The 18,114-nt window shown below is 40.8% G+C and overlaps 1 protein-coding gene across 1 annotated transcript; it reads left to right on the forward strand.

Annotated features, from left to right (window-relative positions):
• The first annotated feature begins 548 nt into the window (after nt 1-548).
• Btg3 (BTG anti-proliferation factor 3) lies at nt 549-18,049 on the forward strand. Its single transcript, XM_040750567.1, has 5 exons — nt 549-654; nt 3,740-3,918; nt 8,590-8,727; nt 13,539-13,746; nt 17,382-18,049. Exons 2-5 carry the CDS (start codon nt 3,746-3,748, stop codon nt 17,619-17,621), a joined length of 759 nt encoding a protein of 252 aa, XP_040606501.1. The 5' UTR covers nt 549-654; nt 3,740-3,745; the 3' UTR covers nt 17,622-18,049.
• The last annotated feature ends 65 nt before the right edge of the window (nt 18,050-18,114 follow it).

Genomic DNA, 18,114 nt, shown 5'->3' on the forward strand with positions numbered 1-18,114 from the left:
CAGGTACGGGGAGGTGAGGAGGGAACAGCCAGTGATTGCACGGCAGGAAGGACGGGGAGAGCGGGTGCCAAGCTCCCCTCGAAGCAGGGTGGCGAGCTGGATTAAACTTGCCCTCCAGCTGCAGGGAGGCGGGTCGTACCCAAGGCGAGGGACTCGCCAGAGGAGGCGTGGCTGAAGAGCTGGGAGGAGGCGTCCGGCCGGCCCCTTCTCGGGAGGCCAGGCCCCTGGGGGCTCGCGCTGGAAGCCCAGCAGCCTCGTGCCGGCACCGCCGTCGGAACCCAGGCTCGGCGCGCCGCCTGGGGCAGGAACGGGCCACGCGCACGGGCCGAGGGCGGGGCGGCTCCGCGGGAAGCCCCGCCCCTCCCCGCCCCCGGAGCGCGCCCATTGGTCCTTCGCCGCGCCGGGCGTCTCCCAGCCCTCGCCCCTCCCTTCTTCCGGGCCCGGAGCCCCCCGCGCGCCGCGTCGGGACCGCGCTCGCTGGCTCGCAGGCTCGCTGGGCCTCGCGCTCCGTGGCCCGCCAGTCTGGTCGGCGCGCGCTCGGCGGCGGCCCCGACGACGCAGCGGCGGCGAGCGCGGGGGCTCGCGCTCGGCTTCCCCCGGGGGGCCACGGAACGCGAGCGCCAAGCCGGCGGAGGGTGCAGCCCCGGAGCGGCGGTGAGGAGAGCGGGCCGGCGGGGGGACGCGGTGGCGGGGAGGAGGGCGGGCCTGGAATCGGGGGCGCGGGGGGGACGCGGCGGGGGCCCCAGGGCATCGGGCAGGGAGGCTGGGGCGCGCCCGCCGCCACGTCGAGAGCGGAGCGGCCGAGGGATGCGCGGCCGCCGGGGTCCTGGATGGGAGGCGACGCCTCCTCGGGCGCGTGCCACGTCGCCTACCGCCTCCGGGCAGGCGACAGCGGGCGTCGGGCGGGCGGGCGAGCCGGCGGCGGGCAGGGGCGAGCCGGCTTGCACAGGTTGGACGCGGCGCGCAGGCCGTGCCCTCAGCGGTGTGTGCGGGGGGGGGGGCTCCCCGCCCGGACCGGGTTGCGGGACCCCCGTTCCGGCCGCATCTGGATCCCGCCGGCCACCGCCGCCCGCCCGGGGCGGTCAGGGCCGCTCGCCGCCACCACGCTGGCCGCCCCCTCCACCTTGGCAGCGTCCACCTGGAGGAATACTTGTCTCTAGAAATTACCGGGGGGGTTCCCCAAAGTTACAAACTCCTAGAAGGCCGGGCTCGTGGAACAAAGTAGAACTTGAGGAGCAGCCGCGGCGGTGACGACGTCCCGGGATGACGTCACCAAGCGGTGTTTAAAACGGGAGCTTTGGGGGGCAGTGTGGGTGGCACTAGACGCCTGAGGTCTAATGGGCCCCCTGTGGTGGCTCGCCCCTCCCCCATCCGGCTCTAGACACCCCACCCCTTGCCTTTGGTGCTCCCGGAACACTGATTAAAGGGGGTTAATTTTCAGCTTATTCCGGTCATCATTCCTTCAAACAGAAAAATAAATAAGTCCGTATGACTCATCTTCTGTTACAAACCAAACGCAGCCACTAAGTGGTTCTTTCCTTCCCTTCCTTTGTTTTTATTTATTTATTTATTTGATACGAAATTGAGCAAACAAAAGCAAATCCCCAAACAGTTACGTAGCACACGTATTGGCTGAGTTGATGAATGGGACTGTTCCAAGCATCGGTACATTTATTTCTTTAGTGTGTGTCTTTTGTTTTGTTTGGAGCGGAGCTTACGTTTCCATCAGCAACTTCCTTGCCCAAATTGTGTATTCAGTTCCAGTGGCTTTCCTGGTCCATCATGGGTACTGTACATGAAGTCTAGCTGAAGCTTCATAAAGTGGGAAATGCCTCACATTTTTCCGGGAGAAGGAAGACTGGATAGCAGTTGTAGTGGACTGAAGGTCCGTGTACCACGAACTGCTTTGTGAGGGTTCTATCCACCAGCTGCGATGGCAGTAGGTGCATTTAGCACTCTGAGAGTCCAAGAGGAAGGGAGTTTGGGGTAGCTCTCTTCCCATGCCAGATCAGCGTGAGTAGAGCTGCCAGGACATGTCTTAGATAACTACATAGAATTTGTTTCATAGCAAGGTCCCTTGTTTGCATTTATTTGCATACAGAGTAAAGGAATCACCTTAGATCTGAAACTTAAGAGAGTAGTTTAAGAAAAGACAGCTAGAAGAACCGGGTGTTTCTGGGTTTTTGTCTTTGGTAGAACAGACTGTTGCTAAGCTAGTTCGCTGCTATAATCAATACAGAAGGCCTGTCGTTGGCGCCTAGAAAGATGACGTTACTTGCTGCATCTGAATGCTTCCAAGTTACTTTCATCAGCCAAATGAATGAGCTCATCTCAAAACATATATATATATTCAAAACAACCCCAGCACAGCCTTTGTGGATTAATCAGTGACAATTCAGGGTTTCTATTTTAAGAGTCCTTGATGCAGTTCCAAAACATAACTGATTATTTAATTTTTTGAGTGATCTTGAATTTATGTTCTGTTGAATGTGTTTTAATACTCACTATTTGGTCTTAGCTTTTTAGGAAACTATATCTATTCCTGCAAGAGTATGTACAAAACAGTCAGTGGAGAAAAACTTTCAGTGTGTAACAGCTTTATTGAAGTATAAGTCATCCATTTGAAGTAAACAGTGAAGTGCTCTTAGCATAGAGTTGTAAATCCAGGACAGTACTCAGCTTTAGAATTGTTTTATCATAGCAGAAAGTTAACCTTGAACTTACTAGAAGTTTTCCTCCTGTTCCTCTACTCCTCCTGCCTCTTGGCCACCCAGTCTGTTTTCTATCTGTATAGACTTACCTGTTCTGGACATTATATATAAAGGAAATTTCCATATGCCTTTGCATTGCTGTGTGTATGGTTTGCCCGTCTTGTGACACATGTTAATACTTCATCCCTTGTAATTGCTAACTCTATTGTGTATGTATATCATACATTATTTGTCTATTCATCCTCTGGTGGATATTTGGGTGTTTCTACTTTGTAACTGGTAGAAATATTGCTACCATGGACATATCTGTACATGCTTGTTGTGGGGGCATGTGTTTTATTATAGCTAGTAGAAATAAAACTTCTCCAAAAATGGAGCTATAGTACTAGATTTTAAAGATTTTTTTAATTTTGTTTTACTTTTTATGTGTATGGGTGTTTTGCCTGCATGTATGTATGGCCACCATATGTGTGCCTGGTACCCACAGAGATTAGAAGAGGTCCCACTGGTGCTGGAGTTACAGATAGTTAGTTATTAACCAGCAGGCAAATCCACCACAGGAGTAGCAAGTGATCTTAACTGTTGAGCCATCTGTCCAGCCCTGGGTGCTAGATTTTATAAAATGGACTCCTATTTTAAATTTCAAATCATTTCACAGAATCTATAATTTGAGTTAGAATTTGACTTATTTAGTAATACCTATGTGGTATTTACTACAGTGATTCTTTGGAAGTGTTACCTGGTTTTATTTTAGTCATCAGAAGCAATGCTGTGTGTTCTTCACTGAACTACTGCTTAAAACTAAGTAGTAAGAGTCCCAGGAGTATTTCCTAATAGGTCCCTGAGGACTAAAAACATTAGTGGCAATTACTGAATGTGAATACAAGATAAAATTGAAAGGAGGAGGGAAGGCTTTAAGGGGGCATATTGTACAGAACTTTATTTTCCTGTGTGTGGGGGTAGTTTTTGTTGTTGCTGTTGTTTGGATTTTTGTGTTTTGTTTTTAAGAAAGTTTTTTATCTTTGCAGGGAAAAATGAAGAACGAAATTGCTGCTGTTGTCTTCTTTTTCACAAGGCTGGTTCGAAAACATGATAAGTTGAAAAAAGAAGCAGTTGAGAGGTTCGCTGAGAAATTGACTCAAATACTTCAAGAGAAATATAAAAATCACTGGTATCCAGAGAAGCCATCAAAGGGACAGGCCTACAGGTAAAGAATTAGACTGGATGGTTGAGTTGGACTAAGTGAAGATCAGTTTGTATAATGGCTACAAGGCCAGAGAACTGAAGGTTTAGAACATGCCTATTATGATTTTTATCTACAAAATACAAAACTCTGGGGTGTCAGGGTATTTTCTTGTTCATTTTTTAGGTACAAGCACTTGCTGAGGGTCCATTGCTCAGACGTGGTAGGCCAGTGCCCTAGATTCATCAATTAGTTGCTTGTGCCTAGTCTGGCTCCTGCTCCAAGTACACTTTGCTATTATCTTGAGTACTTAGGGATTTTCACAAATCTGGAGGATTCCTAATCTCTTCTAAATGAGCATGATAATTAAGAGTTGAGGGAAATTAGTCTCTTTGTATCTAAAGGTAAAGTACATGCTGCATGTTTGTTCTTTTGAAGAAGGTGGTGGTAGCGCATGCCTTTAATCCCAGCACTCAGGGACAGAGGCAGACAGATCACAGAGTGAGTTCTAGGACAGCCAGGACTGCACAGAGAAACCCTGTATGGAAAAACCAAAAAGAAAAGAAAAAGGTAAAATAAGATAGTCAGACAGAGCCAGACATAGTGACCCACACCTCTAATCCTAGCACTCCAGAGGCAAAAGCTGGTGGATTCTGTGATTCCGGTGCTAGTCTGGTTTACATAGTTCCGGGACAGCTAGGACTATATAGGAAGACCCTGTCTCAGCCAAGCTATGGTAGCGCATGCCTTTAATCAGGAGGAAGAGGCACTCAGATCTCTGAGTTCGAGGTTAGCCAGGTCTACTGAGCAAGTTCCAGGACAGCCAGAACTGTTACACAGACCAACCCTCTCTCAAAAAAGGAAAAGAAACAATGGTACTATCTTAAAAAAAAAAAAAAAAAAAAAACAGGAAAAGATAATTAGCATAGCATGTTCTTCTATAACGGTGATGATCTCATTTACATTATGCATCTTTTTTGGGGTGTAAACCAGTAAAAGGAAACTCACCTATGTACTTCAGGTGGTAGATACTGGCCTGGGGATTTTTTAAGTCAAGTCTTGGAATGACGCCGGATTTTCATAAACTGTGTACACCATGGTCTTGGCACTAAGAAGGAAGACAGTACCTACTTGCAACTGACTTGTAATGTAATTGTAAGTTACATGTACAGCTAGAAGAGCAGACCTTTCTTTACTTTAAGCTGTACAAGAAAAACATGCCCAGGCATGCTCACCTTGGTACAGATGCATCTACTGAAAAGCTGGATAAGTCATTTCATAAAACTAGCTGTCGTACCATAACGGGGATTGTGGACATGGCCTCGGTGTTTAAAGTGAAACGCTGGTTAATTTGTGACAACTATGGAAATTCTTTTATTTGTGCATACTTGTTGTCCCCAGTGTTTGTCTCACAAACCGATACTTGTGAGCTTTTATATAAAAAGGTCTTCTTGGTTAGCACTTAAAAGTATAGAGCTACTCAAGACTGAAGTAAGAAAATACAATTTTTATTGTTTCTTACTTGCTTAAAGCCAACTGAAATGTAATAGTCTGGCAGGAATAAACTAAGGTAGTTTCTCTATTTTTCTTAATTTTTACCCAAAAGTTTCCTAGTAAGTTGGTCAACAATATGAATACAAATAGACATGTAGCTATTAATTTAGACTCAAGTAATTTTTCAGCTTCTCATTGGATTGGTTTTTTTCCCCTATACACCTTCATTTCTGATAGTGGACAGCTTTTATGAGTTAGAGTTATTGAGGCTTTTTACACATGCTTATTTGATGTTGGATGTATGCTTTTGGAAGTGCCAGGCTGCTGGAAAAATGGAAAAACTGTCAAGTAAATACAGCCAGGTCAGGAAGTGTACCATTCCATTTCCTTTAACCCTAAAACTTGAGAAAAAGTCGAATAAGACTAAATTGGCATGTGATCAGAAATATCGTTGATTCATTTTGAAGCTTCCTTTTAAGTAAAAAACTATTGGACTTCATGGTAGATTAGAAAATGAAGACTGTAAGTTAAAGCTGTTTTTATGCATTTTATACATGTGAGATATTTGTACAGGACAGTTTTCCAGTGTAAGACCTAATAAAATACTCATTCTGAACATTAATTCTCAGAATCTAATCTGGAAACATAACCAGAAATGCAACCAAATATGGATGGATACATAAGTCTCTTACATATTGTAATTGCCAAAAAAAATTTAAAAGAACCATCAGCATTGAGCAAATAATATACTATTTTCATACAACTTGTATAATCTTGCATTTGAAGAACAAAAAGCTTAACAGTATGTAATGTACGTAAATTTGCTAAAGCAGACTTTACATTCTGACTTAAAGCTTAGCGTCTTCATCATCCTTTGTAAGGATGATGTGTAAACATGAAGAGTTCCACAGCCTCACCTGCTTTCGTGCTTGGCACATGGGACTTAAATAATGCTAGAGTCTGTAGGGTGGGTCTAGCTAATTAAAAAGATTAAGAAACGTAGAGCATACAGCAATTTTTTTACTCTGAATTTGCTATTTTTAGTAGTGCCATTAAGAAATGATAAGGAGAGCTGGGCAGTGGTAAAGTACACCTTAAACTAATCCTCGCACTCCGAGGCAGAGGCAGGCAGATCTCTGTGAGTTTGAGGCCAGCCTGGTCTACAGAGTAGTTGAGGAAGCCACAAGAAACTAATAGGGAACTGTGGAGGAGCATTGGTGACAGGTTTGAATGCTGTAGATCTCATGCTGTAGATGGTACAGATAGGCAAGCACACTGCTTCTAAGCTGTACGTGAACTTGGGAGTTGTTAGCCTGCATTTGAAGTGTAGATTCATACTGTTTCTAAGCTGTACGTGAACTTGGGAGTTGTTAGCCTGCATTTGAAGTGTAGATTCACTCGTGTGTGATATTGGACAAGTTCCTCAACTGCCTCCTTTTTTCCCTTACAAGGTTAAAATAATAGCTAGGTCATGGAATTACAAAACAAAAACAGAGTTAATAGAAACTGTCTATTGCATACTATCTGGTCAAGAAGAATTACTATATTTTAAAGATATTTATTATTGTTGTCCTATGAGAACTTTTTTCAGCGATTAAAATAAGCAAATGAAACAACTTTAAATATCACATTAGTATTGATACTGTTTGAGAGGTCTTTTGTTAGTTATAGGTTATATCACTATTATTTTTGGGTGCTTGGAATTCAGCCCAGTAACATAGAAACTCAAGGCCATTGCTGATCACTGAGCTATTGTCACAACATCCTAAAAGCACATTATAATGAATAGTATCGTTGTCAGTTACCTTTTATGTCTATATTTCATATCTTCGGATATGGTAGAGATGTGAAACAATATGTCTAAACTTATCCAGTAGATAAATTCCACGGAATAGTACTAGTGCCAGATTGTCTTTGTTGAGTCTTGATTGCAAACAATAAATACATCTCTTTTTTTTGTTTGTTTGTTTGTTTTGTTTTTTCGAGACAGGGTTTCTCTGTGGCTTTGGAGGCTGTCCTGGAACTCGCTTGGTAGTCCAGGCTGGTCTTGAACTTACAGAGATCCGCCTGCCTCTGCCTCCTGAGTGCTGGGATTAAAGGCGTGTGCCACCAACGCCCGGCTCCATCTCATATTTTCTATTGCAGGTACTGTTTTTCTGCTTAAGCAGAATACATGTTTTGAGGTGCATTTTTGCATTCATGCTACTATTTAGTCACTTGGCAAAAAAATTTTTTTTAAAGCGCAGTACAAGGGGCAACAGGTTAGGCGGTGAGCAGGGTGCTGCCTCCAATGCTAGCTATATTTTCTACATTCATTGGTGAAGATACATTTCTTGGGTTGAAATATAATAATGGGCTTTATTAATTCATAATTTTTACTAACTTATTTTGGCAACTTAGATAAAAGTAAGTCCTGTATAACACAAGTTACATCAAATGAAGGAATAATGTTTTAGGATTACATGTTAATGAGTATGTGATAGGCATGGTTCTATTGTCCTTGAATAATTACTTTTGAAACAATTATAGATGAAGTAAAAGTTGCCTCCCTTAAGATTTAACCTTATTACCTGGGATGTAAAAACAAGTTAGTGGCAATAAAACTTGTCACAAAAAAGTTCCACTCATATTTGAAGCACTGGTTGGAGTCTTTTATTAGTTACAGATCTTATCAGCTTACCTGTGTGATGTCAGGGCTGGGGATATAGCTCAGTTGCTTGAGTACTTTCCCAACATGAAGCTTAGGGTTTACCTCAGCATTGCAGTAAGCCAGGTGTGAGAGTTTACACCTCTAGTCTCAGCACTTGAGAGGTAGAAGCAAGAATATTACAAGTTCAAATAACATATTCAGCTCAACAGCAAGTTTGAGATAGCTTGGGATACATGAGACTCTTGTCTCCCTATCCCCCCAAAAGCTGTTCTGCTTCTGAGTAACCACTTTGGTCTCTGCTTATCTGATGTCCATGTACAGTTTGTGGTCTCTGGTAACAGGCACTGGTGATTGCTCTGGGCTCACACAGGTACTTTCTCTGTTGTCACCAGACTGGGCAGCCTTTGTGTTGCCTCTCTTGCCTGAAGTTCACACTTAACAAGCTCCCAGGTTCTCCACAGGGTGTTTTGTTATTACTCACTTTAACATATATTGATAAGCTATATGACTGAGATTCAATTCTGACTGCTAATTTAATTATTTTGTTATAGATGCATTCGTGTCAATAAGTTTCAGAGAGTTGATCCCGATGTCCTGAAAGCCTGTGAGAACAGCTGCATTTTGTACAGCGATCTGGGCTTGCCAAAAGAACTTACACTCTGGGTGGACCCGTGTGAGGTGTGCTGTCGGTGAGTCTTCATATTTGGCAGCTGGACCGACTTTACCGAAGTTTCTCCTGTGTGTTGCTTCTGTGTCTCTTCACAGCCTGGACTGGCACTTGGCTTTCTCAGAAGAGACTTATGAATCACCTGTGAAGGTGGTGGTGAAGGGTGGCGAATCTGTCTTATACCATGAAGGACTCAGAAACAGGTTTTCCTAGACCTTTGCCAAGGATTTCAGTGTACACCAAGAGGTAGAATGTAGAACTGAGGCACCTATTCCTCGAAGGCTGCTTCACTCGTGTGACAAAGGCTTCCTTCAAGTTACCTTGAGCTGGTCTCTATTTCGGCCTCTTGTTTCTGTTTTTAGGTGACTTAGTAACATTTTAAAGATTTTATTCTCACAATAGAAATGACTTCTCTCAAACAACTGTAAAGGGGAGTTAGAGGAAATCTATAGAAACTTTTAATAAAAACATGTAAACTAGGCAGCTGTGGAGTTTTCAGAAATGAAAGCAGCAGTCTTTAGGTAGTTCAGAGGGTAATAAGGGAGAAGAAATAGCAAACTAAAACGTGTTATCTGTCCATATTAGAAATACGACAAAACAGTGTTAGGTGGCCCAAAGACACAAAGATGACTGAGTGGGGTAGGCGGTACTTGAGCTGCCGTGTAAGGATATTGAGGGTGACGAGGTAGGGAAGTGCTTTCTCCAGGAGGAGAAGCAGGATAAACCAGTAGCAGGAACTCCCAGTTTTCCTGTGGTGGGGCCCATGGAGAGTTTCTCTTTGTTTTGGTTTGTTTGTTTGTTTGTTTGTTTGTTTTGGTTTTTCGAGACAGGGTTTCTCTGTAGCTTTGGAGCCTGTCCTGGAACTCAATCTGTAAACTAGGCCGGCCTCGAACTCACAGAGAGCCTCCTGCCTCTGCCTCCCAAGTGCTGGGATAAAAGGTGTGCGCCACTACTGCCTGGGCTCTCTTTGTTTTGAAGGTGCAATTTTCTTGGGCTCTCTTGATTATGGTGAAGTTGCTTTTTTTATATGAATCTAGCTATATACTATAGGAATGGCCATAGCCTTTAACCTAATCTGTAATGAAGATGAAAATTAAGATCAGTAATACTGAAAAAAATACGTGTGTATTCTTCTAAATTTTATCAGGAAAACCCCAGATGACTTCTTCCTAAGGGTATTGCCTCAGGAAACTGGGGGGAGGTCCAGGTTCATGAAAGCGGGGCTTCTTCAACATTGTCTTGTTTTGTGGCAAAAGGAGGACTAAGCCATGTTAAGTTTTGATCACAGTCAACACATGTTTTTACATTGTGGGATTGATTAAGAAGTCAGCAGTACTTAGGTGTTAGACTTTGGAGATTTTACCCACTGAAATCCTGCAAAAGACCTGAGTTTACATGAAATAAAGAACCATTAGTGTCACTGGTATGGATAGCCAGTCCCTCCCAATCTTTTTAAATAGTTCTATTTTGAGTCAGTACTGCCAACTGCTTAAAGATGTATTAGGAATAACCTTATCAAATTTATTCCAAACTGAGCGGTGGTGGTGCACATCTTTAGTCTCAGCACTTGAGAGGCGAGGTAGGTGGATCTCTGTGTGTTCATGGCCAGCCTTATCTACAAAGCAAGTTCTAGGACAGCCTCCAAAGCTACACAGAGAAACCCTGTCTTAAAAAAAAAGAAAGAAAATGTTTCCTAATATCAGATGTTACAAGCTTTAGGGTCTTTGATCTATCTGTGCAGAATCTTTGTGTGTGACTGTTATAAGCCTCATGTAAACTCTCTTAATTACTTGAGTTATTTCCTTCAGTTTCTTTCCATAAAGACCTATATGTTCTTATTACTAGACATACTTCTCACACAAGTTACATTGTGTATGAACTTTGCCTGAATACATGTCTATGCACTGTATACCTGGTGCCCGAGAGAATCAGAACAGGGAAATGGAACCTTGGAATTATAGTCACTGACAGTTATAAGCCTCCACATGGGTACTAGGGATGGAACCCAAGCCCTCCGGAAGAGCAGCAAGTGATCCAATACAAAGGCATGCATATAATAATTCCTTCCTATTTTTTTAAGGCAAGGCCTTTCTGTGGTGCACTGACTGTCCTGGAACTCAACTGTGTAGACCAGGCTGGCCTCAAACTCAAGAGATTTTCCTGCCTGCAAGGTACAGCTAGGTTTTCCATTGGAATGGGTAGATGCTCACTGCTCCATACCTGTTTGTACCATGAACAACCAGCCTCTTCCCTGTAGCACTGTGCAAGTTTTGTGATCTGGGAGGCACACAGCAGCCGTTGCCATCTTCTTCCTCCCTACGCCACTGGATAATACAGCAGCCATAGCTCGGACATACTTTTTTAAATATCTAAGGTTTTGGTGCCCAAAGATGAAGGTTTTAGTTGTATGCATATACTATGTTACTAGATAGTTAGTTCCTTTTTCCCCGTGACAGGGTTTCTCTGTGTAGCTGTGGCTGTCCTGGAACCCACTCTGTAGACCAGGATGGCCTTAAACTTGCAGAGATCTGCCTCCTGAGTGCTGGGGTTAAAGGCAAAGGTATGTGCCACGTAGTTCATTCTTAGTATTGCCAGATAATAAAAGTCTACTGCTGTTTCATATTAGTTTATACTTAGTACCTACTAATAGGTTTATATATGATCATGATTTTTCTTTGAACTAGCTACTATGAAGAGCTGTTTTTCTTCTTTTTCTTTCTGAGATAAGACCATAGGTTCACATCTGCTTTGTAGATCAAGGTGGTTTCAAACTTAGACATCAGCATGCCTCTGCCTCCATGCTGCTGGAGTTAAAGGCATGCATGGTGTGTTGTTGCTTTTTTTAAACAGTTAATACAAATTAGCTTAACCCTGTAGTGTATACACTCTGAAAACAGAACCCTTCCAAAGAACAACATAACAACATGATCTATGTAAGTTAATACAGAGCACCGTGATAAGGAAATGTGTTTTTGAACCCAAACTGGAAAGATAAATATTCTGAAGATTAGAATAGTGCTGATGTGGTAGACATATAATTGAAAAGTATCTGTCTTCAAAAACAGTAACTTGGGACTGAAGAAGTAGTTAACAGCATGTACTACTCTTCCTCGTACCCATGGAGGCACACATGTAGGTAGCTTAGAACCAAACGCCCATTACTTAAGCTCCAGAGGATGTGATGTTTCTGGCATTCAAGGGGGACCAGCACTCTATATGTACATCCCCACAAACACATACATAATTAAAATTAAAAATCAACTTTAAGAAATAGTGCATTGGTCAACTTGAAGCCAAGGTGCTATAATCAAAATTGAGATGTATTTAGAGAGAACATTCTTCCTTGTCATATAAAATAACATAGAGTTTATTAGGTTATCATTTGGTAAAATATTTAAAGATATATAATAAATGATTCTTTTCCTATGAAGAGAAAGTCTAAGTCTGGCAGCTTTATCTGTTCAGTATTATTTTACAATTTTGATGTAATATCTATAATCTTTTTCTGTTAAGGAGCAGTAAGTAAGCATTGATTTGTTTCATAGTAACAAAATTAGCCCTGATATTTTAGCAGTACATCACTGAGAATGGAAAACTTAAAAGTTGTCCATTACTAATTTTCATAAGGAATTACCTGTATATGCTTAATGTTACAGTAATGTAGTCTCATTTAGCATGACTCCCTCATTCCAAAACACTACAAAGACAAAGACATGCAATGTAATTCGTTATCAGATCTGAGTTAATATAACAGATCCTTAAATTATTGTATGCAAGCCTTTGTATTAGATTCCTGTTTCTACAAAGGCAGTAATTTATTTCCTGCCTTTCTGTTTCCCCTAAATTTTAGCTCTAGTAGTAGACAAAAATGAAAATATGCTTCCATTTCCCGTTTAAGTAAATGTGAGATCATATATACTACATGTATTCTCTGTTATAACTCACCCATGCTGCTGGGCATTTTCAGTTAAGAATTGCTGGACTGAGCTGAAGAGATGGCCCAAAAGTACCTCTAGTTTCCTCATCCTCATAGGAAACTAAGGCCCAAGGAGATTTGGAGGCTTGCATTTACTTGGTCACATTAGCTTCAAGGCTCATGATTTTGCTGTCTTAGCTTATGAAGTGCTAGGATCACTGGCCGCTTAAAAAAACCTTTTTTAAGATGGTAAGTTTTCCTAGAAATCTCAATAACATAACTTAAGCAAAACTCCTTTATTATCCTCATCATTTTTCCCTATAATTTCAGTAATTGTCAGAAATCTTTTGTCTATAAATTTAAAAAACACAGGCCCTAGCCAGGTGATGGTGGCAGCACACGCTTTTAATCCCAGCTCTGGGGAGGCAGAGGCAAGCAGATCTCTGTGAGTTCAAGGCTAGCCTTGCCTGCAAAGGTGAGTTCCAGGACAGCTAGGATTGTTGCAGAGAAACTCTGCCTTGAAAAACAAACAAGCCAATCAAAAAAAAAAAAAAAACCCCCACAGGCTCTGTCAAAGTAAATATAGGAAATTTCTAGTTGATTTCGGACAGTGGCCATTTAGAAATACATTAGAGAAACTCATTGATACATACAAAACATAATAAAAAGACAGATCTCTTGTGATGTTTCAAACAGTTTTTGTTTGATGTCAGTAGAGAAGAAAATGGCCACTTTTATTTATACTTCAATAGAGTGACTGAAAATTACAGCCTACTTGTGGGTTGGATAGTAAATGTGCACAGTCTAGTCCTGGAATGGTTCTTTTATTGCCATGGAACAGTGGCATGACCAGACCTGTTGTTTTTACAGACATTTCTTCTTTTTATATGATTTGTAAGTTTTTTATGTATACCTAGGTATGGAGAGAAAAACAATGCATTCATCGTTGCCAGCTTTGAAAATGAGGATGAGAACAAGGATGAGATTTCCAAGAAAGTTAGCAGGGCTCTTGATAAGGTGACCTCTGATTATCATTCAGGATCCTCTTCTTCAGATGAAGAAGCAAGCAAGGAAGCGGAAGTGAAGCCGAGTTCAGTGGCTGCAACCCCCAGCCCCGTGTACCAGGTAACGGTGGACGCTCCTACGCCTGCACAAGCAGGTACAGGGCAGCAGTGGGGCTTGCTCGGTGGCCCAGCTGTCCACGCTCATGCTCAGGGTTCTGCTGGACACCCTGAGTCTCACTGTTCCCTTTTACACACGTGCTAATGGGGGCTGCTTCTCACAGGGGCGCTTTATCCCAAGTGAACTCCATTCCTCAGGAACTAGAATAAGTTTGGGTTTTTTATTGTTGGTGTTTTGGGGGGGGGTTGTTTGTTTGTTTTTTAAGAAATGACATGTCCTCCAAAAGAGAAGTCAAATGAACATTCCTGATTATTTAAAAAGTTATTTTATTAAAAAAAATTATCAGCAACTTTTTATAATCTTTTTTACTTACAGCTTTAGGTTAATTTTCTTCTTATTCCCCATTTCCATCATTAAAGAGAAATTTAGCTGAACTATATATTTTGCTTAATTTATGTAAAAATGAAAAGAAACTTGCCCTTGTTGCTCTAATCATGGAAGCATCGTATAGCAAATGTGTTTGCATTACAGATTCATTTACTGTATACCTGTATATTAGTTGCTTTCTAGAAATTTGACTAGTTATTTAACAAAGGAAAACATTTTTAGTTGGACATTTATTTATAGAGAGGTTTTGAGCCTCTTTACTCTTTTACATGTACTGCCTTATATTTTTAGTATATTTTAAAATGTACCTTCATTTATTAGTCTCAACTATATGTAATTTAACATGTCAAGTTTATGGTAAGACCAGTGTTAGAATAATACAAAAACTTAGACCTAATAATTAAGAATCTTGTGAGTATGAAAGACTAAATTTTCAAATTCCTATTATGACATAATATTTTCTGAATAAAATGTATTTCTCCCTTTCTTGATTGCTTAATTATCCTTCCTCGGATTGACAGGAAGGGGAAAAATATTATTACATATAGGTATGTCTGTATTTCAACACATGCTTCCTTTTTTAAAAAGTTTTCTTTTGAGGGAAGGTTTTTCACTGTGTAGCCCTAAGTGGGCCAGAACCAACTCTATAGACCAGACAGACAGGTCTTAGACTCAGAGAGGTCCACCTGCCTCTACATGCTGGGTGCTAGGATTAATGGCATGTGCCACCATACTCAGCAAAACTCGTTTCAGAAAATAGCTTATTAAAATTATTTTTAAAAAGAACTTGCAAATGCAAACAGTAAAATGCCTAATAGTATAATAGTAAACTCTTCGCTCTCTCTCTCTCCAGCCCCTCTCCTGTGCCTTTCCATGGGGTGCTCAACACTAGACCTTGCTTTCTGTTTTGTGACCTTCCAAAAAGTTGTTGCCTTTCAGATCATTTTTTCAACTTTATCCCACAAATATTTAGGGCATTTTTCTCTCAGTATGTTGCATTATATATTACAAATTACCTTTATTGAATTTCCTAGAAATCATCCAAATGTGGTGATTTTGTTTTTACCCAGTCAAGCAAGAATCTGTCACAAAGTAAACTGACTGCTGTTAATTCTAAGTAAATTGACCTTTAAGTTTAAAACCAATTGACATTTATTTTTCCCTATTATAAAATAATATTAGAAGAAGAGAAAGGTATGGGAATTAAATATGCTACATGCTTTCTTGGAAAATATTTCTGTTTGGTATTCTACTCCAAACATTTCACAACAAATTATTACGTATATATGTATGTATATCTGTCCGAACCCTTGTGTTGAAAGTTGATACAATTCTACTTTAACCTTCCTATTTGTCTTGATTCTGATGTTAACAGGTTTTTAGTGATTGGGGTAATTTTTTAAGGTGTATTCTGGAAACAAGTCCTTAACACATAGATGTGAGGAGAAGATGCCTTCTGTAATCTGACCATTCATTTTCTAGTTGTTTCTTTTCTGAAAGGTGATCATTTAATAAAGACAGTAACGTTCATAGCTCCTGGCTTGGGATGGTCTCTGTTCTGTGGTGTTTCTGGGAATTACACCTAAAGTAGCTCTCAATCTACTTTGATTCTAGATTTTTAAGAAAATAAAATGGGAGGGCTGACATGAATAGAAAGCTATTCTATGCATCAAGATAGCTCGTAGTTTGAGGATACGTGATATATCACGGGAACAAAATAGAAACTTGATAAGCTCACTTTTGTACATTTATCCCACTCCCCACTCTCACTCTAGAATGACAGAGCAGTTGGAGGGGAACGTTTTGAGTGGGGTCTAAAACAAGGAAGGAAAAGGCCAAAATGGGACCAAGTGTTGCCTGACAGCCATGCACCAAATAATATATTTGATATGGTCATAACTCTCTATCATGTCTTATATATGAAGAAGTATTATCTTGAAAATGTCTTCCAAGGGTCACAAAAAGCATTAAAAAAAAAGAGCTGATTTTTATCAAAACTAAACCTTTTTAGTAACCAAAAGAAAACATCAGAAAATGATCAGATCACAGAAAGTAAATTCCTATTACACATATGTGTTAAGGACTTGTATTCCAAATATACCTTTAAAAATCACTCAAAAACTTAGTAGGCCTGCTGAAGCAGAAGGAGGCTGATAAGTTCATAGCAAGTGAGACCCTGTCTCAAAATAAAACTGGAAAAGAGAGCTGAGCATATAGCTCAGTAGTGTAGCAGTTTTGCGTGCACACAGCCCAAGGTTCTCTCCTCAGCATTGCAATAATAATAATAATAGCAGTAGTGATAGCAGTTAAAGACAAATGACCTAATGAAGAAATAGGCAGAAGTTATAAATACTGTGCAGAAATTATTTAAGTAGCCAGAAAGCACATGCAAAGGTGTATCTCATTTTTTCTCAATGAAGTACAAATTAAAACAGTGAAACCAACTGGATCTCACAAGGACTATAAACTGCAGCTATTCGGAAAAACTTAACACTTCTCCATCTACTCTGCTAGCAAATGAAAATATGTACCTTTGAAGCCAGATGTAAAATACTTCATCTTTGTCTAGATACGCTCAGAGGTACAAACATAGAATCTCTTCAGAATCTACATAAAGTTGGTTCCTGTCATTCGCACCATCTGCGTTAAATGCTATACAGAGTTTCAGCTACTAAAGAAAACACCTCACATTTAGAGGATGGATTAGGATTAGAATCAGATGCTGAAGTTCATAGGGTGGGGTGTTCTAAGCAAAGAAGTCAAATTGCTGATGAGAATTTAAACAATGTGAACTTGTCCCCTACCTGACTTAAGTATATGCTAAGGTTCTAGGGCCCAAGTACTAAACAGGCTACCACAAAATGATCTGGAAAGTTGTGTCGAAATGCTTGGCCTCTGTTTCTAAGATTTCATGATTTTTAGTAGACCTTGGGGTAGGCCATGAAAATTTATGCTTCGAAGTTGCCAGAGTGACTTCTTGCTTAACTAACTACTCTCAAACCTGTTGTGTTCTTAGGAGTTGCCATTCATTCTGTGTTTGCATCATTGATGCTTGAAGATTTTTAGTTTATTCAGTTTTTTCTTCATCCAGAAAATACACATAACCTATTAATGAGATGTGGGTTTTTCTTTCTTCATATATTTAAACATAACCAAATGAACTTGACTGGCAGCCTTGAGACTTAGTCTTTACTGAAAACGTGGATTATTTTTTTCCTTTGAATTTACTTAATGCTTTCTCTTTCCTACAGATTTCAGAACTAATATTCCCACCTCTTCCAGTGTGGCACCCATTGCCCAGAAAAAAGCCAGGAATGTACCGAGGGAATGGGCATCAGAGTCACTATCCTCCTCCTGTTCCATTTGGTTATCCAAATCCAGGAAGGAAGAATAAACCATACCGTCCAATTCCAGTGACATGGGTACCTCCTCCCGGAATGCATTGTGACCGAAATCACTGGATTAATCCTCACATGTTAGCTCCTCACTAGCTGCTTTTGATTGTGTCAATGTCATGCTTATAGAAGAATATTCCTTGCTATATACTAAAAGTTCATACTTGTAGTGAAGTTAGATGGAGTAAACCATCAAACTTATTTTTATAGAAAAGTTATTGAGAATAATCTTTCATAAAAAGGTCTATATATATGCACTTTAGATATATTGAAATAGTTTCAGATACTTTATTAAAGTTAGTCAAGTGCCTGAGTTTTTAATATTGGACTTAAGTATTTATATATTGTGCATTGACTCTGTTGGATACAAACACTGTAGGAGTGGGCGATGTGTTCTAGCACCTTTGAGCATTTACTTTATGGAGAGTATGTAAGTTATTTATACACAAGGAAATCTATTTTATGTCATTATTAGAAGAATTGCGTGAAATCATGTAGTTGCAAATAAAAAGTAGTTTGAGGCATGGCAGTGTGTGGTTTTGTTCTATACATAAGAAAAGGAAAAGGCCAAAGAGCTACTCAGGAAAGT

The sequence above is a fragment of the Mesocricetus auratus genome, unplaced genomic scaffold, assembly GCF_017639785.1.
Source record: "Mesocricetus auratus isolate SY011 unplaced genomic scaffold, BCM_Maur_2.0 Super-Scaffold_100008, whole genome shotgun sequence".
NCBI lineage: Eukaryota > Metazoa > Chordata > Mammalia > Rodentia > Cricetidae > Mesocricetus > Mesocricetus auratus.